The following is a 21,476-nucleotide window of genomic DNA, read 5'->3' as shown; positions in this document are numbered from 1 at the left end:
CACCTGGTTCCCAGACACACCCAAGGTGTTAAGAAACTCTCTTTGGACTCCAGGTAGGCTATGCTCCTCTTTATCACTGTTGATGTTCCTGAATTCTTGATAACCATCGGGTGCTGTCCCAGGTGCTGAGAGACTTCTCCCACAAAGCCCTCTGCTTTCCCTATCAGGGGCTTACAGCCCAAAATCATTCTCTGTCTCAATCTCCATCTATCTGACTGCTGTTCTTAGGAAATACATTTAAAGTTCTTTTTTTTATATTATTTATTCATGAGAGACAGAGAGGCAGAGGGAGAAGCAGATTCCATGCAGAGAGCCCGACGTGGGACTTGATCCTGGGTCTCCAGGATCACACCCTGGGCTGAAGGTGGCGCTAAACTGCTGAGCCACCGGGCTGCCCTAAAGTACTTAGGAGTATAGGGATATCAGGTCTGCAAGTGACTCTTAAATAGTTCAGAAAAAAAAAACTGTGTGTGAGAGACAAAGAGAAATAGAGAGAAAGGATAATATGGTGTTTATATTCACTGTTAACCTCTGGGGATTCTAGGTGTAATTTAGAGAGTTCTCTGTATCCTTTTGCAGCTTTTCTTTAAGTCTGAAATTATTCCAACATTTGATCAATACATGTATGAACCTCCAAACCACCATGAGGTCATGCAGTGTATGATTGCATTTGTATGAAATGTCCAGATGGGCCAATCCACAAGTTCAGAGAGAGAGGAATGGGGAGTAGCTGCTAATAAGTATGGGGCTTTATTTTGGGGTGATAAAATGTTTTGGAACTAGTTGGAGGTGAATAGTGGCACAGTACTGAGAATGCACTAAATGTATTGTCACTTTAAGACAGTTAATTATATGTCAATTTTTTAAAAATATATTGACCAAAATACTTCTATAGCCCTCTCTGTCTCTCTAATCCTGACAGTTACCCTGGGAACCCACAATCTGCTCTCATGATCTCTCTGACTTCATGTTCCACCCCTCTGCCCTCAACCCCTGTGCTCCAAATGTGCTAGCCTTGCTGTGTGTACACTAGACAAGCTCCCCTCTCAGGACCTTTACACTGGCTGTTGCCCCTGCCTAGAAATCCTTCCCCAGGTGTCCCCACAGCTCACTCCCTCCAGGTCTTCCCTCAATATCACTCCAACCACACTATGAATTTTCATGAGAACCCCCAAAACACCCACTGGACCCTCCCTGGACCCCTTCTCTGCCTTATTTTCCTCCATGGCACTGTCACCATCAAACATTCTAAACAGTTTACTTTTTACGATTTCTCTTTATTGAGAGAGAAAGAGTGAGGAGAGAGAGCACACTCACAAGCAGGGGCAGAGGAAGAGGGAGAAACAATCCCCACTGAGCAGGCATCCTGACTCAGAGTTTGATCCCAGAACCCTGGGATCATGACCTGAGCTGAAGGCAGATGCTTAGCCTAATGAGCCACCCAGGCTTCCCTAAACAGTTTACTTTTTTAAATTTTGTTTTCCACCAGAATATAAACTCCACAAGGGCATGCTTGGGGCTGTTGCATTCCCTGGTCCCTAGAACAGTGCCTGCTGTGGAGTAGACACTTTTTTTTTTTTGTAATTTTTTTTCATTTTTTTTTATTTATTATAGTCACACACACAGAGAGAGAGAGGCAGAGACACAGGCAGAGGGAGAAGCAGGCTCCATGCACCGGGAGCCCGACGTGGGATTCGATCCCGGGTCTCCAGGATCGCGCCCTGGGCCAAAGGCAGGCGCCAAACCGCTGCGCCACCCAGGGATCCCGAGTAGACACTTAATAACCATTGGATGGATGAATGAATGGCCGTCTCCAATAAGCGATGGTCCCTGGACACCAGGACTGGGGGAACAGTTGTGTGCAGAGCTACCCCTTGTTCCTCAGATGTCGCTCCATCATTTATCTCCTGGTTCATTGCTCTATTTATTTTTCATGGAGGCTGAGCTGTGAGCCCATTCTAAGCACCTTTTGTGTCTTTCCACACCTGTCTCCCCACTGGCCCTATGGGAGGTGCTAGGACTTAGGTTTGTTTTAGAGGAAGAGACCCAAATAAACTGAGTCACCTGGTCCGACCCAAGACCTAAACTCCAGTCTCTGAGTCCCTTCCACTCGCTGCCCCCCCCCCTCCGGGCCCCCAGGCCCAGCCCCCTCCCACCAGCCCCAGGGCCAGTCTCCCCCAGTTTCAGGAAATTGACCCACCCTCCATCTCTCCCAGAGAACAAACAGCCTCGCTCTCAACCTCCCTACCCACCCCCTTCTGCCCCTCCCCCGCCAGGCACCTGGCGGGTTCTCAGACCCACCCTCCTTGGGTCACAGTGCCTGCTCTGGGGCAGGCAGGCCCATCCCCAGATCTGCGCGGAAACACCTCACCCACCCTTCCTCTGGGCTTCCCCACAGCCCATTCAGGGCAGCCTTGAGTTTGTGACACCTCCCCAGCCAGACTCAGGCTCAGGATGACCCCATCCACCCACGCTGGAGTTTGGCCACCCTCTTGTTTGCTATTGCCATAGTTGTCACCATGACAGTCCTGGTAGCCAGTCTCCAGCCTGACATGCTCTGGCCAGACACAACCCTACAGGCCTCACCTGCCAGCCTCCCCAAGGTATCCCTTCTGCCCAGAACCCTCTCTGCATTCCTGACTCATTCTTGAAATTCAGGTCAAAGCTCAGATGCCACCTCCTCACTGAGGCCAGCCCTGACTACCTCTCTGAAGTGACTATACCTGCTTGCCCTCAGTAGCCCCATCTCTTCACCTTGGTTTTATGTCCTCCATGGCACCACAAGTCTTCCTCATGGATGTGCTTACCAGTTTACCTTCTGTCTCCCACCACACCCGCCAGGGCAACAATAACACAAGGGCAGGGCTTTTGTCTGTCCAGTGCTCAGAACGTGCTTGGAACAAAGTCGGCATGTATTTGCTACTATGTGACTTTGGGACTTTGCAAATGCTACTATCAATGCTTAGACTGTCATCCCTTGCTGCATTGTCCTTGGGAAACTCCTATTTATCCTTCAGAACCCTCTCCAGTTATCACTCAACTGGATATCCAATTAGATTTCCCCAACTGGGGGAATCTGGGTGGCTCAGTGGTTGAGCGTCTGCCTTTGGCTCAGGTTGTGATCCCAAGGTCTTAGGATCAAGTCCTGCATCGGGCTCCCCACGGGGAGCCTGCTTCTCCCTCTGCCTATGTCTCTGCTTCTCTGTGTCTCTCATGAATAAATAATTTTTTTAATCTTAAAAAAAGGACTTCCCCAATTTTTTTTAAGATTTTACTTATTCATGAGAGACACAGAGAGAGAGAGAGAGTCAGAGACATAGGCAGAGAGAGAAGCAGGCTCCATGCAGGGAGCCCGATGTGGGACCTGATCCCAGGACTCTAGGATCTGAGCCGAAGGCAGACACTTGACTGCTGAGCCACTCAGGCATCCCAACTTCCCCAATTAGACTCTCTTCTTGAGGGCAAAGAGTGGGACACACATGGGGTCTCAGGAACCATTACTTGAATGACTAAGTTAATTAACACGGATGTAAATAAGTATATCTTCCTGAGACCCAGCTCCCACCTTATTTATATCTGCCCCCCAAACTGCCATATCTCCTATTTCCTGTGCCTGTGACTGTCCACCCCCTAAGCCCCATCCTAGGAATTCATCAGCAAACCCTACAACTGGGGAGTCGGGCTGAGCTGTGTGTTTGGCAAGGAGGAGAAGGAAAGAGGTGGGGTGCTTTCAGAGATGATATATGGGGAATCTGAGCTGATCAGGCTCCAGTGGGGAATTGTGTGTGCTGCTGGGGCTCCTCCAACCCAGAGAATAAACAATCCAATCGCCAATGACAAAGCTATCCGAGTTTTGGGACAGAAGCAGACTCAGACCCACAGAGTCCTAAAGCTCACTTAATGAAAGGCACTGACTATGTTGGCAGACAAGGGGTTGAAAAGGATTCTCAGGTGGCTGGTTGCCCTGGTGAGTCTCCAAGACCAGGGTTCACTGCCTCCACCCGGGATGTACTGAGTCACGCTGTACAGGGGTGGGAGCCTCCACTGGTATTTGGGAGCCACTTGCTATGGTTTGAAGAAAGGGAGGGCCTCCTTTGTGGCCAGAGAAGGAGGAAGGAGGCCGTGGGCCTAGAACTAGGGCGGAGGCTCTGGTTTCGATCTCACCTTCTCACCTGCTGCTTCAGACCTCAGAGCACCTGAAGGCAGGGACTGGGGCACCTGTCCCTGGGCCCTGCCCTCCTCCCTCAGACTCTGCAGATCCTGGTCCACCAGCACCTCCTCCCTCAGACCCTGGAGTCCTGGCCCCCAGCACCTCCTCCCTCAGACCTGGGAGTCCAGGTCCCTGACTCCTATGGAACGCCTATATGAGGACATTTGCACATGAAGAAGGGGCCTGGTCTTTGTCAGATCTGCATTTGTGTCACCTGGCCCAGGTCCACTGTGACCTTGGGCTAGTGGCCTCCCCACTCTGAGCCTCTGTCTTCTGTGCCCGTGGACACCAATCCCAGCACTGCCTGCCTCACAGAGAGTAAGGGGTCTGCTCCTCTCTGCAGACCCCAACCCAGGCAGGACCAAGCTCAGAAGGTACTTGTGGCACGGATGGGATAAGGACCCAGCGTGGCAGAAGTTGGACCCTCATGCCTCTCCCTACAGCTCCCTGGAGAACCACCTGGGATGTGCCCAGCAGTACATGGCCTGGCCAGCTGCCCCTCCCCTCCGAGGCTCAGGCAGTTATGTGGCCTGGAACACTCCTCCCTCTCCTTCAGGCCACCTCGGGCTGCCAAACTTGCTGGTCTGGTTCAGCTCCAGCTGCCCCTCCTCCTCCAGGAAGCCTGCCCTGACCTCAGCAGCCCGCCCTGGGCTTCTGCAGCACCCTTTGCATCCCCCATCACACCACACTATGTACGGAAGGAAAGCCCACCATCTCCACTGCTGTTGCTAACACTCAACCTAGCATCTCCTCATTGCCAGGAACTGTGCAGAGAGCTCTCCATAACGTCATTTAATCCTCCCAATGTTGTGATCCCATTTTACAGCTGGGGACTGGGGCACAGAAAGGTTCAGTGATTTGCCTAGGGTCACACTGCTAGAAAGGGGCACAGTCAGGAGGTAGCAGTGTAGGGAAGCTCCAAAGGATGTGGGGTCAGTCGTATGGCCTGGGTTCATCCATCCCCACCATGTATCAGCCAAGTGATTGTAGGCAAATTCCTTAACATGTACTTCTCCCCTTCCTCGTGTGTAAAGGGGGATAATGGAATCCGTTTCATAGGATGCTGTGAGGATTAGATGTGTGCACAGACAAGCAGCGTGTACTCAGAAGAAGGCAGAAGCACACCCACAGTAGGTATTGAGTAATGAGTATTATCAACACTGTTTAATGGCAGTCAGAACCTGAACCCACACCCACCTGGGCTCTCTGCCATCACACCACACCATATGATCGTCTCTCTTTCCCTCTACTCTTTCATCCCTGTCAGCCCAGGACAAAGGTGTGCTTTCTCTGGTTTCCAGCCTCCTTCGGCATAGACTATGGGGTTAACGTGTGGTGAGCAAAACAATGGAGCATAATACATATGAATGCACCAAGGGCAAATATCATTCCAGCACTTACTGTAATGTGCAGCAGAGTGCAGGGCTGAACGCACAGATGTCTTTGTCTTTCGTGAAACTTACATTCTAGCAGGGGAGACATAAAATAATCAAAATGAACAGGTAATACAGTATGTTTAAAGGTGGTAAACGTTCTGAAGGATAATTAAGGAGCAGGGAGAGACTATGAGGAGCGGGAGGATAAGAGGAGGTGCGATTTTAAATAGAGCGGTCAGCCAGGCCTCTCAGAGAAGGAATCCAAGCAAAGGCCGGAAGGAGGTGAGGGAACAGTCCAGGAGGATGTCTGAGGGAATAAGCATTCCAGGCAGAGGGAATAGCAAGTGCAAAGACCCTGAGGCAGGATGGGCTTTGAGGAGCAGCAAGTAGGGGGTGCACTGAAATGGGGTGATGGAGGCAGAGAGGAGGTTAGAGTAGTGTCCCTTAAGGCCTTGCAGAGAAATGGGAAGCCCCTGAAGAAACGGAAGCAGGGAGCTGACCCAGGTTTGTTCGGCCTCCCTGCACTGAGAGGGAAGGAAGGGAGCAGGGGCCAGCTAGGAGGCTCTATAGGTTCAGGTATGAGCAGATGAGGCCAGGAAGCAGATGGAGATCATCGATAAAGCGAAAGGCTGAAAGGGGCATGTCCACCCCTCCTCTGGCTCTCTCAGGTCAAGGCCGAGCTTGGGGTCTGTGGGCTGTGCTCATCCACTCCCTCCCTGCAACCGTAACCTCAGGCAAATCTCTTCACCCCCATGGGGCTCAGTTTCTTCATCTGTCAAACAGAGACCCCCAACACTCACCTGGCTGGGTTTCGGGAAAAAATGGCATGTATAATGTGGTCAGCAAGGACCAGGGCACAGGGGAAGTTCTCGAAAGAAGATGCCAAGCCTGAGGAGCTCGTTAACATGTGAGAAGTGCTTGGAGCTGTGTGGGGCTCCATCATCAGAGGGGTTTACTGGGGGGAATTTCCAGAGGAAGAGGCAAGGGCAGGGGTAGAGGCAGGAACAACGGATGGGAGGTGTGCACAGGGAGGGACAGACCCTGGCCCCGGAGACAGAAAGGCAGGCCTGGGGGATCAAATCCTACCCTTTCCACATTGACCACTGCCTCTTAAACGGCAAACAGGTACAAGTCAAACCTCTGACCAGAGGTTTAAGTCCTTGGAAGAGGCATAAGTCCACTTGGAAGAGGGTATTTGATATAAACATCGGGGTGCAGGTGTCCCAGCGTTTCATTGCTTCTGTATCTTTGGGGTAAATCCCCAACAGTGCAATTGCTGGGTCGTAGGGTAGGTCTATTTTTAACTCTTTGAGAAAGGGAGACAGAACATGAAGACTCCTAACTCTGGGAAACGAACTAGGGGTGGTGGAAGGGGAGGGGGGGGTGGGGGTGAATGGGTGACGGGCACTGAGGGGGGCACTTGATGGGATGAGCACTGGGTGTTATTCTGTATGTTGGCAAATTGAACACTAATAAAAAATAAATTTATTATTAAAAAAAAAGAAATCAGAGTTGGGCAGCCCGGGTGGCTCAGCAGTAAAAAAAAAAAAAAAAAAAAAAAAGGAAGAGGGTATTTGAGGCAGAGCTGTCGGCGCTGAGAACAAGTGTGACATCAGATTACTTGTCCTTGAGCTGATGTTGTTATGACAGAGACAGTCACAGTTTGTGGCTCCCCCGCACCCCAGCCCGGATGTCTGTGCCAGCCCCGCCCAGGGCCACCGCTGCTGGGCTGTGCCAGGTGAGTGCTCAGGTATGCGGAGGCAGAGGCGGGGTGGCCTGGAGGGAGCAGGAAGGAGGGGCCGGCATTCCGCATTCTGGACTCAGGGGATAGCAGAGAGCTGGGCCTCTCCGTGCCACCGCCACCAGACAGAGCCTGACGGTGGCAGGTGAGGAAGGGGCTAGCCAGGAGGGGCTGGAGGTCCGGAGTCCCAAGGAGCAGGCGGCCAGGACTCTGGGGTCCAGACACCAGGAAGGCTGGCAGACATAAACCCTTGAGTCCTGAAGAGGTAAGGGCTGGGAGATTGGCCCCATACTGAGGTCACAGTGTCTGAGGAATTGGATGAATGACTCTCTGAGGGGACTTGGAGTCTTTGGGTCCAGAAGCTCTGAGCCTGAATTCCTGGGCCCTAGAGGAGATGAGGCTGGGACACAGGATCACTGGAGAGAGGAAGCAAAGTGGGGTACACATAGATTAGGGAGTCAAATGCATTGATCCCTGAGAGATTGGGGGGGGCAGCATACTAGGTGAGGGAAGAGGGGCTGGGGGGCCAGACTCCTGGGTCTGAGGGAGGAGGGGCTGGGGTCTGGACTCCTAGGTCTGAGGGAGGAGGGGCTAGGGGCCTGGACTCCACAGTCTGAGGGAGAAGGGGCTGGGGGTCTGGACTACTGGTCAGAGGGAGGAGGGGCTGGGGGCCTGGATTCCTAGGTCTGAGGGAGGAGGGGCTGGGGGCCTGGACTCGGTCTGAGGGAGGAAAGGGCTGGGGTCTGGACTCCTGGTCAGAGGGAGGAGGAGCAGGGGCCAAAATCACAGATACCTCAGGCCAGGTCAGTCCCTCACCTCTTTGATGGTTTCCAGGGCACCTCCAGGTGGCAGGAGCTCCCATTCTCCACACCATGAGCACTAGCACCGGGTAAGTGTCCCTTGTCCCCTCCCCCCCCAGGCTGCCCTGTCACCTCTGCCAGCCTCGTCCCTGCACCCACAACTGACATTTACAGCAGCCCAGGTCTGGACACTGAGAAGGAAGCCTGAGCTGCTCCTTCCCTGCCGGTCTATGCTGGAGCTACTGCTCCAGTGCAAGACACCTGGGTCCAAACCCAGACACTAACACTCAGGGTGGTGTGACTCTAACCAACAACCTGAGCCTGAGCCCCTCCTCTGTGAAAGAGGGACAATAAAAAAAAATAAAAAATAAAAAGAGGGACAATATGAGAGCCTGACAGGTTAATGAAGGTACAAGGCTTATCTGACTCACAGCAGGTACTCCACTCACAGGAACTGCCACTGCGGCTGTTAGCGTGTTATTAAATATTGACTCTTTGCAGGCAAATCTGGGCTGCTTTATTTTTTTTAAGATTTATCAATCTCAGAGAGAAAAAGCAAGAGCACGGGGGAAAGAGGCAGAGGGAGAGAGTATTTTAAGCAGACTCCACACTGAGCCTGGAGCCCTATGTGGGGCTCGATCTCATGACCCTGAGATCGTGACCTGAACCAAAACCAGGAGTCCTATGCTTAACCAGCTGCACCACCCAGGTGCCTCTGGGCTGTTTCTAATAAAGTTCAAGTCTCCTGGGGTGAGCAAGGAGAAGCCCAAACAGAGGCCCCTGTGAATAGCTGCATGTAAGTTCCCCAGCACAGCAGTAATCAAACTGTGTGGAGATCTGACTGGCAGGAGAAGGATGAGGAGCAGAGATTTGATTCAAAGTATTTCTTGTCCCTCATCCCTGATCCTACCTGAGCTCTGAATTTCCATCATTTCTGTGGAATTCTTGGAGAAGTTGACTTAGAAGGAGAGGCCAGGAGCAGGAGATGGAGAAGGATTTGGCTGGGAAGAGCCTGGCCCATGGGAGTAGGAGGGAGAGATAAGTCTCTGTCTACACCAAATACTAATGCTGTTGTAAAAAAAACCATTTACTGAGCACCTACTGTGTGCTACCCTTTGCATCGTAGCACTGACAGTTAAGTTATTGAGGCTGTGAACCCTCTCAACTCTCCATGAATCCACCAACAGCTCTACCAGATGGAGGCTATTGGATAATTAACCCCTATCTCAGAGAAAAGGAAACCAAGGCGGGAGATATTCAGTCTCCTCCCCAGGGTCTTATGGCAAGACAGTATTGACAGAGGATGCCAAGCCAGGTCTGTGGGCGGAGGGGCTCCCAATACTGGAACCACACACTCTACCACCACCCGGTACCAGAGTTACCTGTGTGAAAATCCAGCTCTGGACCGGCCCTCCTCTGCTCAGAACCCTCCATGGTTCCCCACTGCCCTTACGATGAAGTCTTTGCTGCTCTGCTTGGCACTCAAGATCCCCATGATCTCCCAATTCCCAAGGTCTCTTTCATTCTTTTTTCCTTATCCAGCCCAGAGGCTGCCCCCAAACCAAGTGCCAAGTCAATCTATGGTGAGTTTCAGAGCAAGAGAACTCCAGGCTGAAACTGGGTCTGAGGGAGGAGGGGGCTGAGGGCCTGCACCCCAGGGTCTGAGAGAGGAAGGGCTGGGGGCCTGGACTCTTGGGTCTGAGAGGGGAGGTCCCAGGACAAGGGGGAACCATGGTCCGGATTCCTAAGTCTGAGGGAGGAGGGGCTGGGGTCTGACTCCTGGGTCTGAGGCAGTAGGGGCTGAGTCTTCTGGATTATTCTCCTTCTCCCCCACAGAGCAGAGGAAACGTTATTCCACTGTGGTTATGGCAGATGTTTCGCAGTATCTAGTCAATGTGAGTTGGGGTCTGCGTGGCCACAGGGAGTCTTGTGGGAGGAAAGGCAGGCAGGCCTGGGAAGATGGAAGTGTTGAAAGCAGTTGGGTCTCCAAGCAGAAAGAAGCTAGGAAACTGAGTTTGGTCATATGCAAGATGGGCTTCTGCCTTTGCTCAGAAGTGGGTATTGAGTAGAAGTCAACTCCACTTGAATCCAAGTTTTCCTCCAGACCAGCTCTTGTGCTGGACAGTCAGGCCATGGGGACAATGTTACATATCCTCGTACGAGTACAGGTCAAAGGGTGCCAGGTGCTCTAATGGAGGCAGAGGTGCTTAGAAGGGACTAGATATAACCAATGCCTTCAAGGAGCCTCCAGTCGTGCTGGGAGGACAGGTCCCAGTGCTAGTCACTCCGATGAAAGCAAAACAAAGGAAACTCAGGGGCCCCATAGGTGGAGCAGGTGCCCCATAAGTGGAGCAGGTGATAAGGAAGGCTTTCCCAAGGAGGTGTGTTTAGTCTCGGGCTGGAAGGCTGATGCCAGGGGATGCTGAGCCCAGCTGACATTAATCTGGGACTCACTGCTTTCTCGGCACCGCCGTGCCAGCACCTGGTGACATTCTGCCTGGGTGAAGAGGATGGCGTGCACACTGTGGAGGATGCCTCCCGGAAGCTGGCCGTCATGGACAATCAGGGCCGTGTCTGGGCCCAAGAGATGCTGCTGCGCGTGTCTCCGGACCACGTCACGCTGCTTGACCCCATCTCCAAGGTGCCAGGGGACACGTGGGTGGAAAGCGCAGTTGGCCTGAGCGAGCAGGGGCATGGAGAGCTTGACCCTCGGGACGTCTAAGTGTGAATATTGGCCTCTGCATGTCCTTCCTTTGGGAACTTTGGCAAGAGATCTCCACCCCCATTTTGAGTATTATTAGTCTCCCCTATTAAACAGGGGTGTTATCCTTAACCCCCTAACCTCGCAGGGTTGCCTGTGCAGTGCCAGCGTACAAGCTGTCACTGCTGTCACCATTTTAGTACCACTGGTTCCAGGCCTCAGTTTACCCGCCATCCCACCCTGCAGGAGGAGTTAGAGTCGTACCCGCTGGGGGCCATCGTGCGCTGCGACGTGGTGATGCTGCCAGGCCGGAGCCGCTCGCTGCTGCTGCTCGTGTGCCAGGAGCCTGAGCGCACGCAGCCGGATGTGCACTTCTTCCAGGGCTTGCGTCTGGGGGTGAGCGGGCCTGGTCAGGGGAGCCACCGGGGACAGGGCTGAGACCCTGTGGGTTCCCGGAGCGAAGCTAGAGCTAGGCGGGGCCTCTGGGGATGGGGGCGAGGCGTGGGGCAGAGGCGGGTCTGGTCACCGGAGGAGGCGGGGCCTGGAGAGAAGTTCGGGAAGGGAAAGGGGTTTTGAGGTCAGGACTGACCTGGTGGAGGGCGAGACTAAGGGCCCGGGCGGGACGTAACAGCACATGGGGCAGAGGGTCTGGGAGCAGCCACAACCAGAGGCGAGTATGGTCTAGGGGCAAGGCCACATCAGGACCCGGCCTCTGGGCATGGTCGAGGCCCAGGGCAGGGGCAGAAGTAGGGTGAGGGTGTGAGTTCAGAGAGTGGAGGTGCATGGGCACCGTGAGCCTGAGCGCTGGCTGGAGGGGTTCTGGCGCCCAGCCCAGAAATCGATCCTTGGGGGGACCGTGGCCAGAGGTAGGTGGGGAGTGGGGGCCTGGCCTGATGGCATGATTGGCAGGCGGAGCTGATCCGAGAAGACGTCCAGGGGGCTCTGCACGACTACCGGTCTGGCCGCGGGGAGCGCAGGCCCGCAGCGCTCAGGTAAGGGCGCTGGGCTGGAAGCAGGGGAGAAGAGAGGCTGGGTGGGGTGTCTGGGAGGCCAGCCTCCCCTCTCTGGGCCTCCGTCCCCTCTCCTTCGGACAGTGAGCTGATGCCCCTACCCTAGAACAGCACAAGTTTTGAAGCCCGTCAAACAGCCTGGTTCGAGTCCTGCCGTACCCCCAGACATCTGCACCCGATCTCCAAGACCACTTTTCCTAATTCTGGTCCTCGGTTTCTCCTCCTTCGGGCCTCAGTTTCCCTCTGGAGAGGTGTTCCCCTTCCCCATATCTCCGGTTTTTTCCTCCCCTGGGTCTGATTCCGCTGGGCCGCAGTGTCTCCGTTTTAAGACCGACTTTATCCCCTGCCCTGTCCCCCGTGGACTCAAGCTGTCTCCCTTTGTCCCACCACAGGGCCACGCAAGAGGAGTTGCAGCGCCACCCCTCACCGGCGGCCGAGACCCCTCCGCTGCAGCGCAGCCCTTCGGTCCGCGCCGTCATCAGCATAGGGGAGGCGGGACGGGGGCGACCTCGGGCGGGGCCCATCCCCGAGGTGGAGGAGCCCCAGAGACCCGGGCAGGAAGGAACCTCAGGGAACGCCAACCCAGCCTCCCCGGACCTGGGCCCCCGGGGGCCGGACCTGGCCAGTCTGCAGGCGGAGCGGGACGTGGTGAGGGGGCGGGGCCAAGGCATGGAGGCGGGGCCGGCGGTGGGGAGTCCCAGCTTCAGGGGGTGGGGCTTGATGGGGTGTGGGAGTGTCAGACTTCTGGGGGTGTGGCTGGCGGTGACTGGAATATGAGGACCCGGCCCGCAGCAGAGGGAACGGCCTGGCCTGGGAGGATATCAGGGCCCTTGGCTGCGGGTTTTGGGGGTGATGCGGGGCCAGGACTCCACATCCCTGAGTCCCCCTGCTCTGACCCGTGCTCTGTCCTCCGGTTCTGTCCTCCGGCTCCGTCCCCCACACTGTCCCCCACACTGTCCCCCACGCTGTCCCTCGCCCTGACCCCCAGGACATCCTGAACCACGTGTTCGACGATGTGGAGAGTTTCGTCTCGAAGCTGCAGAAGTCAGCAGAGGCAGCCCGGGTGCTGGAGCACCGGGAGCGTGGCCGCAGGACCCGGCGCCGGGCAGCTGGGGGTGAGAGGCTCCCCAGGGGGATCCTGAACATCCAGTCCCTCCCAAATATCCTCGCTCTCCCTAGGGTCCCCCCACACACCCCCTTGCCAGCTCTGACTCCCCATCCCTGGGGACCTCACTGGGCCTCTGTCTGTCTGACTGGCGCTGTCTCTGTGTCCCCAACACTGCACCTGCGTCCCTTACCTGCAGAGGGTCTCCTGACCCTGCGGGCCAAGCCGCCCTCAGAGGCCGAGTACACTGACGTGCTTCAGAAAATCAAGTACGCCTTCAGCCTGCTGGTGAGAATGCGTGGGGTGCGGCCAGCGTGGGGCGGGGGCGTAGCAAGCCTGACCCGTCCTCCATGCACTCAGTAAGGCCAGCACCTCCCCGGCTCCACAGGCCAGACTGCGTGGAAACATCGCCAACCCTTCCTCCCCAGAGCTGCTGCATTTCCTGTTCGGACCTCTGCAATTGGTGAGCCACCCCTCCCTCAGCCCTCCGGTGGCCCCTGCAGTAGGAGGAATTGAGGTTTGACCTTGGGGGGCTTGATGGGGTGTCCACTCCTGCACCCCTGGCAGATTGTGGACACATCGGGCGGCCCCCGATTTGCAAGTGACGTGCAGCGGCCGCACCTGACGTCTGAGGCGGTGGCACTGCTGCGGGACAACCTCACCCCCCGTGAAAATGCCCTCTGGACCTCGCTGGGGGACTCATGGACCCGCCCGGGGTGAGGGGCTGGCAGGCAGGGAAGGGTAGCCACTGGGCTTAGCTAGAGGGTACAACCCCAAGCAATTGAAGAAGCTAGGGTGACTGCTAGGATGCCACTGGAGAGACGAGTAGAGGGTGTGGAGGAGAGGTTTCAGACTGGAAAGAAAGGCTGGCCTTAGAAAAGGGGGTGCAGCCTAGGAAAAGACTGGCTGTGGATTGGGGAAGGGGGTGGAGATACGCTTGCAGGCTGCGAGCCTCCAGGGATATGAGCAGAGCCAGACTTAGCAGAAGGAGGCAGGATGGGTGTGGAAAAATCAGAGGTGATTCAGAGGCTGGACACAGCATTAGAGCAAAATCAGTATATTTACAAATATAGTTGATGTCAGGGTGGAACTTAGAGGGGCTTGGCAAAAAGCAGAGAGGCCAGAAGCACCTAGCCTAGGGGCTGGGGAAGTGAAGGTGGTACTGGGGCCTGGGGCAGACTGGCATCCCTGAGCCCTCGGCCCCTCGGCTACAGACTGGAGCTGTCCCCCAAGGAGGGACCTCCATACAGCCCTGAGTTCTCCAGCGGCTGGGAGCCCCCTGCCACCGACCCACACGGCCGCGCCTGGGAGGACCCGGTAGAGAAACAGCTACAGCATGAGCGGCAACGCCAGCAGGTGAGGCTAGAGCTTCTCTTCCCCGGGAGGAACAAACTCCTCCCCCAGGTAACACAGTGGGGCTGGGACCAGGAAGTCTGGCCCTGCCTGAGCTGCTGCTCTCATCTCCTGCAGCAAAGTGCCCCCCAGGTCGCTGTCAATGGGTGAGTGTCGGGGCCCCAGGTGGGACAGGTGGGGTCGAGGAGGGGATGCGTCCTGGGGGCTCCTGGCGCTGACTCCACTCCTTTTTTCTGTCTTTCCTTCTGGCTTCCCGGCTCTTCCCAGGTGGGTGAGGTGGTGACCAGTGAGGGCTGGGGGCTGGGAGAGGGGGGAGGGGGGAGGGGGGAGGGGGCAGGACCCAGACTTGGGGGTCTGAGGGAGGAAGGGGCTGGGAGTGGGTAAAGTCTGAGAGGCTGGGAGAAGGCAGTTTGAGTTCCCATGGCCAGGAAAGCTCCCTGTGTGGGTCTTTAAGAGGACAGAGCCCCAGAAGTTAGAGGGAAGAGACTGGGGGCTTGGGCATTTAGGTTTTGAGGTAGAGCTCAAGTGTGGTACTTTGGGGACTTACTGAGCCTTCAAGAGCCAAGGGACAAGTTTCTGGGAAAGTTGGGAAGAGATAGTATTTCTGGGACCCTGAAAGAGGTAACGACTGGGGGCTGGACCCTTACTATCCCAAGGCTCTAAAGCAAACTATCTCAATTCCTGCTGAGTGTGATACTGATAGCCTTCAGAGATTAAAGGTTTGGGAAATGATGGCTTGAGACCTGGAATCCTGAGTTCATGACTCCAAAAAGCAATGGGGGCACTGACTCTTGGGATCCTGGGGAAGAAGGGGCATGGAAACACCAGGACACTAGGGTCCTTGAGCAAGTTGAGGGCAGATGTGAGGGAAGCTCCGTGGGGTAAGAGGAAAACAAAGCAGCCAAGCTAGAGGAACAGAAGGGGGGTCTGGGTGAGGGCCCCGGGAAGAGAGTCTCAGCAGGGACAGCATGCTGGGAGCTGCCAGCCCCACACAGGGGGCGCTGCGGCCCTGAAGAGCCCCCCTCTCCTTTGCACAGGTAGGCCTGATCCGGGCTGAGGTCCCTCTTATCAGGGGACCAGAGCCAAAATCTTGCTCCCCTTCCCTTCAGCTGCCTGGTCTTGCAGAACCCACCCTCCAAGCTTCTGATTCTTGGGCTTGACATCCCCAGCTTTTAACTTCCCTTCTCTGAGCCTCCAGTTCTTTGCAGAGACATTGAGAATAATAATAATCCCCTCTTGGAAGAGTTAGAATTCTGAGGTTCTACAGGCGAGCAGTTAAGAGCTGCCATGGTAGAGCTCAGGTTCACATCCAGCGCCGGGCACCATAGACCAGATTACTCAGGACATGGTCTCTGGCGCCAGCCCGCCTGGGTCTCAGTCTGGCCATGCCTCTTTCTTGCTCTGTGAACTTTACGTCATCATGCCGTGTAATATCCCTGTTCTTCCACTTCCTCACCTGTAAAATAGAAAATAATAGATTCGGGAATGAATCAAGAAAGGACAGGAGTGGGGACGGGAGTCCAAACTCATGGTTATACCAAGGGTTGTGGCAAAAATCAGATTAGCCAATATGTGTAAGTCTTTGAATGGGGGCTGGCACCTACTACATGCTATATAAGGTAACTATACATTAACTGTTGTTTATGCTGTAACTATGGGTTTTCTAAGCCTGAGCCCAGTATACAGTAGATGCTCAATAAATAGCTGCCTGTGGCTATACGATCTGGAACAAGTGATTTTCTGTCTCTGAGCCTTATAAATGTTCTCATCTATAAGATGGAAGTGATGTTAGTACTCCTATCATGTGCTTAAAGCATGGTGCCAGGTACATAAGGAACAAAATGCATTCAAGTTGTTATTCTGATTTCATGTCTCTATTAACATTATTAACCTGGGCCCCCCTGCCTTGACCCCTGCTTTGCTCTAACTCCAGCTTACACCAGTACCCTACTGTCCAGAGCAGTGAGCCCGGCTGCCTCCTTATCCCCAACCCTCATTCTCCTCCACAGTCATCAACAGCCAGAGGCTGAGCCCCAGCAGGAGCCGGAGGGGAAGTGGGTACTGTGTAATTATGACTTCCAGGCCCGCAACAGCAGCGAGCTATCAGTCAAGCAGCGGGATGTGTTGGAGGTTAGAGGGGTGGAGGGCCAAGGGGCTACAGGGACCCAGCCCTAGCTGCAGACACAGGCTGTGAACCCTCCTCTCCCTCCCTCCCTCAGGTCCTGGATGACAGGCGCAAGTGGTGGAAGGTTCGAGACCAGCAAGGACAGGAAGGATATGTTCCCTATAATATCCTGACTCCCCACCCAGGGCTTCGGGGAAGCTGCAGCCAAAGCGCCTCCTGCAGCCTGGTGAGCCAGGACAGACTCCTGTCTTAGGGAAGGAGGGTGGTGAGAGTCAGGTGCCAAGGGCAAGGGCACTGACAGAGGGGGTAGGGGGGGTGGGGGGCTCAGGAACTGACCTCTGGAAGGGGGAGGGGCGGGGACTCCATCCTCTCTCTAACCCGGGTGCTCCTCTGACTCCCCTACTAGGAGGATGACGCTCCTCCTCCCCCACCAGCAGCACCAGCTCCAGGACCGGGCTCCTCTCGGCCCCCCTGGGACAGTTGTGATATCCTCAACATGGACCCCAGAGAGAAGGGTGAGTGGTGGGGGCAGCCCCTTGAGGGAGCCGTCCTTGTCCAGTCAGGGGAACCAAGGCTCAAAGAGAGTAAATGGACTCCCCAGCCATCGTGAAGACGCTGGAGACGCTGGTGATCTGTTCGTCCTGAATCCGCGCTCCCTCCCGGTCCCTCCTCCCTCCGCCCCTGCAGAGAAATTCTCCCAGATGCTGTTTGTCAACGAGGAGCTGCAGGCGCGCTTAGCCCAGGGCCGCCCGGGCCCCAGCCGCGCAGCCCCGGGTCCCCGCGCCCCGGAGCCGCAGCTCAGCCCGCACTCGGACACCTCGGAGGTCCGCACCTGGCTGCAGGCCAAAGGATTCAGCTTGGGGTGCGTGCCGGCGGGCAGGGAGATGTGGATGTGGTCTGACTGGAACCTGGGGGACCCGGGCTGGCCTACAGAGAGGGTCTACCTGGTTGCAGTGCCTGGCACGTGTGTCCAGGCGGAGTCTTCGTGAGAAAGCAGGGCGCACACACCCCGCCTCCTCCCGTGGCGCACTGGGGGGCGGGGAGGGGGCGGGCGGGGGAGGGATTCCCGCGCCTTCCCCGGGAGCGGGAGCGCCAGAATGCGGCTCTGATTAGGCAGACGGTTAGGCAGCAGTGATGTAATTGGCTCGGGACCTGATGCGCCCCCACCCCACATCCCGCAGGACCGTGGAGGCGCTGGGCGTGCTGACTGGCGCGCAGCTTTTCTCGCTGCAGAAGGAGGAGCTGCGGGCGGTGAGCCCCGAGGAGGGGGCACGCGTGTACAGCCAGGTCACAGTGCAGCGAGCACTGCTGGAGGTGAGCCGGGCCTGGGCCTGGGCCTGGGAGGGCGCCCCGGGGCAGAGGCCAGACTTCTCATTTCCACCCGGCCCTCCAGGACAAAGAGAAAGTGTCAGAGTTGGAGGCGGTGATGGAGAAGCAAAAGAAGAAGGTGGAAGGTGACCTGGAAACAGAGGTTATTTGACCTCCCTGGCTACTTTGCTGGATGTTTCAAGGCAGCCTGTAGGAGAACGGACTCTGCGGACTGCTCCCGCCCACGGAAGTAGACCCCTCGCGAAGCTGCGGAAGTGTTCCGGCTCCGGTTTCCCCTGTCTCTGTAGAGTCTCCTGAGTGAGAGGACTGGCCGTGAGTGGGAGGAAGAGCCGCATGCGGGTGCCCTGTGCATTGTGATCCGCTGCCCAGTCTATAAACAGCTTCCTCAGTCTATACAGAGCCTCCTCTTAGCAGGCTTGTCAACTGCTGTCCCTTCTCTACTGGGCCACCAGGGAGCCCAGGAACCTGCCCCTCGCCCCGCTAGAGCCTCAGGAGGAAAAGGAGTCTATATGTCCCAACCTTTTTTGGTGTCTTTCCCTAAATCCTCCTCTCCTCCCCAGGGCCCCATCTCCAGCTTCCACCACCCTACCCCACCCCACCCCCCAGCCAGCAGTCTGTCTTCCAGTCCATTCCAGTCTCCTTCCCTGGCTCCCCACGGCCCCCAGAGCCCCAATCTCCTCCCCTCCCCCAACTCCATGCAAACCCCCCCAAACCCCCTCAACCACTGGGATTTTGATGTTTTCTGCTGGCTGGAACAGTGACTTTCTACCTGGCAAAGCCTACCCTCATCCCCTACCAGCTGCCAGGAGTCCAACCACAAAGAAGTAGCTGCCCCCTGAATGTGCCACAGGCTTCCTAGCCATTCCTCTCCTGCCAGGTGCCTGCCTAAAGGAAGTTTCCCAGCTAGAGAACAGCCAGCTCCTTTTCCCATTGTCCAGAGAGGGAGCGAGGCTGGTTCAGGACTGGTTTCTCTAGATCTTGCCCTCAGACTGGATGCCACCTGACCACAGGAAGAAGGCCCTTTTACTATCTATGTAAGCCACCCCATGATGCTCTCCACCATCAGATGAGATCAGCCCGCCATGGGCAGGCCGGAGTTCTGACTCAGCCCCCTGTGCCCCCTCATACCTCTCCTGCCTCCCCATGACCTCCTCATGACCCACCAATTAAAGTCTAAGCTCCAAGCTTGAAGGCAGGCCCAAGCCCTACTGCACCACAGTCCAGCCTGTCAGGACGTGCAGGCTACTGTCCCCTCCAATATTCCCAGAATCTCAGTCTCACCATCGCGAGCTGCCATCACTTCTTGCTGAGATGATGGCAGCTGGCCTCGCCCTTCCTGTCCTGCACTGTCCTCCCTGGACTGCTGTCAATGCAGCAGCCAAAGGGACCCGTTAAGACCCAGGACCCACCTCACCATTCAAGTCCTTACAGCTGGCTGTCACCTCTCCAGCCTCATCCCCGCTCTCTCTCTGGCCTCACAAGCTTCTCCCTGCGCCTCCACACTTCAGGTACCCCTCTGCCCTATGGACCTCATCCCTGCTATTCTTATCATCCAGAAAACTCTCCCCTTAAACACTTCCATGGCTCATTCCATGACACCTGCCAGTATCAGCCTGTGCCAGCTTCCCCAGCAGGGCTGACTCTGACCAGCCTGTACAGACTACACCCAGGGTCAGGCTCCCAGCTCCCGCTGCAGCGCCTCCTGCCGTTTCTCCACACCACCACCACCTGACACCTTTCATGGCAGCATGCCAAGGGCCTCTCCTCAAACATATCAGATCTTTACCATTCCCTTTACTACTTATCACCACCAGGTAGGGCGGGGCCTGAAAGGAGAACATGACCAGGAATGAAAGAATGCCCCATCCTCCTCCTCAGCCCCAGCCACCTGTTATTATGCTGGACTCAACCACTCCTACTATCACATTCCTATTTTTCCAGAAAAATCAAAAATTCTAAGGTTTTTAATATGCATTACCCCAAATTTTCAATGCTGCCAATTGGCTCAAAGTTGTTGCAAAAGCACTGATGTAAGACACCAGCTCCCAGCCTGACACAAACCCTGCCCTGCACTAGGCTACCTGGAGACCATGTCAGCACTGGTTTGGGGCCACAGCTCCAGCTAGCCACTCATCCTGAAACCTGGACCCACCCAGTGAGCACGCACCTACCCACCCCTCAGCACCACCCACCTGAGCCTACAGTGTGGCCACTGAGGAGTGCAGATGAGCACAGAAGCACAGCCCCACCTCCAGTCGGGGACACAGTCACTGAGTGGCAACTTCACGACTTTTATTTGTGGTGCCTGTGCTTTGTCTCGAAAATATCTTCTCCCCCTGCCCCTGACAGTGGGCAAGAAGGGGGCAGCAAAAAATAGAGACATCCCTCCCTATTGCACACAGATGGCCCAGGCTGGCGGGACTCTTGGCACATTCTCGGATCCCTGTTCAGGAACGGGAGGGGTGACTGGGGTGGCATCACACGTGAGTGGGGGACCTCCGGTGGCCACTCTGGCCCTGGCTACTGGTCCTGGCACTTCCTGGTCCTCGGTTCCTCCCTGGTCCCACCTCCAGCCCCAGGGCGCTCTCACCAATGTCCCCCTACCTGGCTTGGCCTCTCGCCTCCATCCTGGCCTTAGGGGGGCCCCCCTTGGCTCCTGGGACTCTGTACTCCCCTCAGTCTGGAGGCCCAGAAGGGAGGCTATGGCTTCTCAGAGACCCCCTGGGAGCCCTGTCACTCGTGCTCACACAGGGGAAGGGATGCGTGTGGCAGAAGCAGCTGTATAAATACGGGTACAGGGAAGGTTCTCCTCCAGAGTCACTTAGAGAGTTTGCTGATAACACGGATCAGGGCTGCGTTCTCATCCTTGAGCCTCTGGTTGTCAGCCCGGAGGTCGGACAGGGCCTGTGGGATGGGATGGGTCACAGCAGGGTGGCCCTGGGCCAGTGGAACCCACTGTGCACAGCACCCCCTAATTCCTCACCTTTAGCTCCTCCTCAAGCTCAGCTGCCTTTCTCTCCAGGGCCCTGCGCTCCTGGAATAAATAGGAGAGGTGAAGCCCAGGGTCTGGGGTTCAGGGAGGGCCAGCGGTCAAAATAGGATGAGAAGGGTAGGGGGTCACCGTGCCCTCCTTCAGACCCACATGGGTTTGTAAGGCTGGTGACACATCTGGCCCCCACCCCAGCTGCCTCCACTCACGAATCTCTCCAGCTCCAGAAGGGCCGGTCTCTCTGCAAAGCGCTCCTGCCTCTGGTGAGAACAGAGAAAGCACAAGGCTCAGACATCCCAACCACAAAGACCAGGGGGGAAATCAGCATGGGAGAGGGACAGCAGTCCAGGCTCCTGGAGGGCTGGGTCCCTCATCATCAGCCCTGATCCCAAGGGTCCCAGCCCTGCCCCCGCAGCCCGCCTCCCCCATCCCCCCTTGCTCTTGCTCCCCTGGGCATCCCTCATCGTTCAGCCCCACCCCGCCACCCTGCCCACCTCCAAGACCTCAGCACCTCACCTGCGTGGCTCGCTCTAGCTCCACCTTGAGCTGTGCCAGGCGCAGCGTAGTCTCAGTCAGAGCCTCACGAAGCCTCTCATTCTCACTGCGCAGCTCTGAGTACAGCTGAAGGACCAGCAGGAGGGGGACAGGGTCAGGCCTGCCAGTCCCACACAGCTCAGCGAGGCCACTGAATAGCAGGGTGCAGGGAGGTGGCAGGCTAAGCCACAGAGAAAGGGCGG

At 56.2% G+C, this 21,476-nt stretch overlaps 2 protein-coding genes across 14 annotated transcripts in view; one reads left to right on the top strand and one right to left on the bottom strand.

Annotated features, from left to right (window-relative positions):
• The first annotated feature begins 7,333 nt into the window (after positions 1-7,333).
• EPS8L1 (EPS8 signaling adaptor L1) lies at positions 7,334-18,143 on the top strand. 7 transcript variants are annotated; one of them, XM_077914939.1, is made up of 20 exons: positions 7,670-7,766; positions 8,162-8,216; positions 9,670-9,710; positions 9,964-10,022; positions 10,607-10,768; positions 11,075-11,224; positions 11,738-11,820; positions 12,231-12,486; positions 12,827-12,953; positions 13,143-13,231; positions 13,332-13,406; positions 13,511-13,659; positions 14,158-14,299; positions 14,414-14,442; positions 16,306-16,426; positions 16,516-16,647; positions 16,828-16,936; positions 17,109-17,283; positions 17,603-17,735; positions 17,815-18,143. In XM_077914939.1, the coding sequence occupies exons 2-20, from the start codon at positions 8,200-8,202 to the stop codon at positions 17,899-17,901; spliced, it is 2,136 nt and encodes a 711-aa protein (XP_077771065.1). In that variant the 5' UTR covers positions 7,670-7,766; positions 8,162-8,199; the 3' UTR covers positions 17,902-18,143. The 7 variants fall into 7 exon arrangements, with proteins under 7 accessions (XP_077771073.1, XP_077771082.1, XP_077771104.1 ...); XM_077914947.1 differs by lacking the exon at positions 7,670-7,766 and adding an exon at positions 7,334-7,592 and having other exon boundaries at positions 14,158-14,442; XM_077914956.1 differs by lacking the exon at positions 7,670-7,766 and adding an exon at positions 7,367-7,472 and having other exon boundaries at positions 14,158-14,442.
• The window catches only part of PPP1R12C (protein phosphatase 1 regulatory subunit 12C), a 26,815-nt gene continuing 19,323 nt past the window's right edge, over positions 13,985-21,476 (bottom strand). For 3 of the 7 annotated variants that reach the window (XM_077915005.1, XM_077915008.1, XM_077915027.1), the window contains 4 exons: positions 21,256-21,360; positions 20,949-20,999; positions 20,734-20,784; positions 13,985-15,752 (listed from right to left, as the gene is read on the bottom strand). In XM_077915005.1, coding sequence (XP_077771131.1) covers positions 15,600-15,752; positions 20,734-20,784; positions 20,949-20,999; positions 21,256-21,360 — 360 coding nt within the window. In that variant the 3' untranslated portion in view covers positions 13,985-15,599. Of the gene's footprint in view, positions 15,753-20,021; positions 20,655-20,733; positions 20,785-20,948; positions 21,000-21,255; positions 21,361-21,476 lie in introns of those variants that run through there. The other 4 variants (XM_077915013.1, XM_077915019.1, XR_013389361.1 and 1 more) reach the window with 2 other exon arrangements.

Source organism: Canis aureus, chromosome 1, assembly GCF_053574225.1.
Source record: "Canis aureus isolate CA01 chromosome 1, VMU_Caureus_v.1.0, whole genome shotgun sequence".
NCBI lineage: Eukaryota > Metazoa > Chordata > Mammalia > Carnivora > Canidae > Canis > Canis aureus.
This window is presented reverse-complemented; position numbering and strand designations above follow the sequence as displayed.

Excerpts from the sequence above, each read along its gene's own strand:
- EPS8L1 (XM_077914947.1), top strand. Across the intron at positions 11,225-11,737 it reads TCCAGGGCTTGCGTCTGGGG|GCGGAGCTGATCCGAGAAGA; the intron begins GTGAGCGGGCCT and ends CATGATTGGCAG. Across the intron at positions 17,736-17,814 it reads TGCAGCGAGCACTGCTGGAG|GACAAAGAGAAAGTGTCAGA; the intron begins GTGAGCCGGGCC and ends CCGGCCCTCCAG.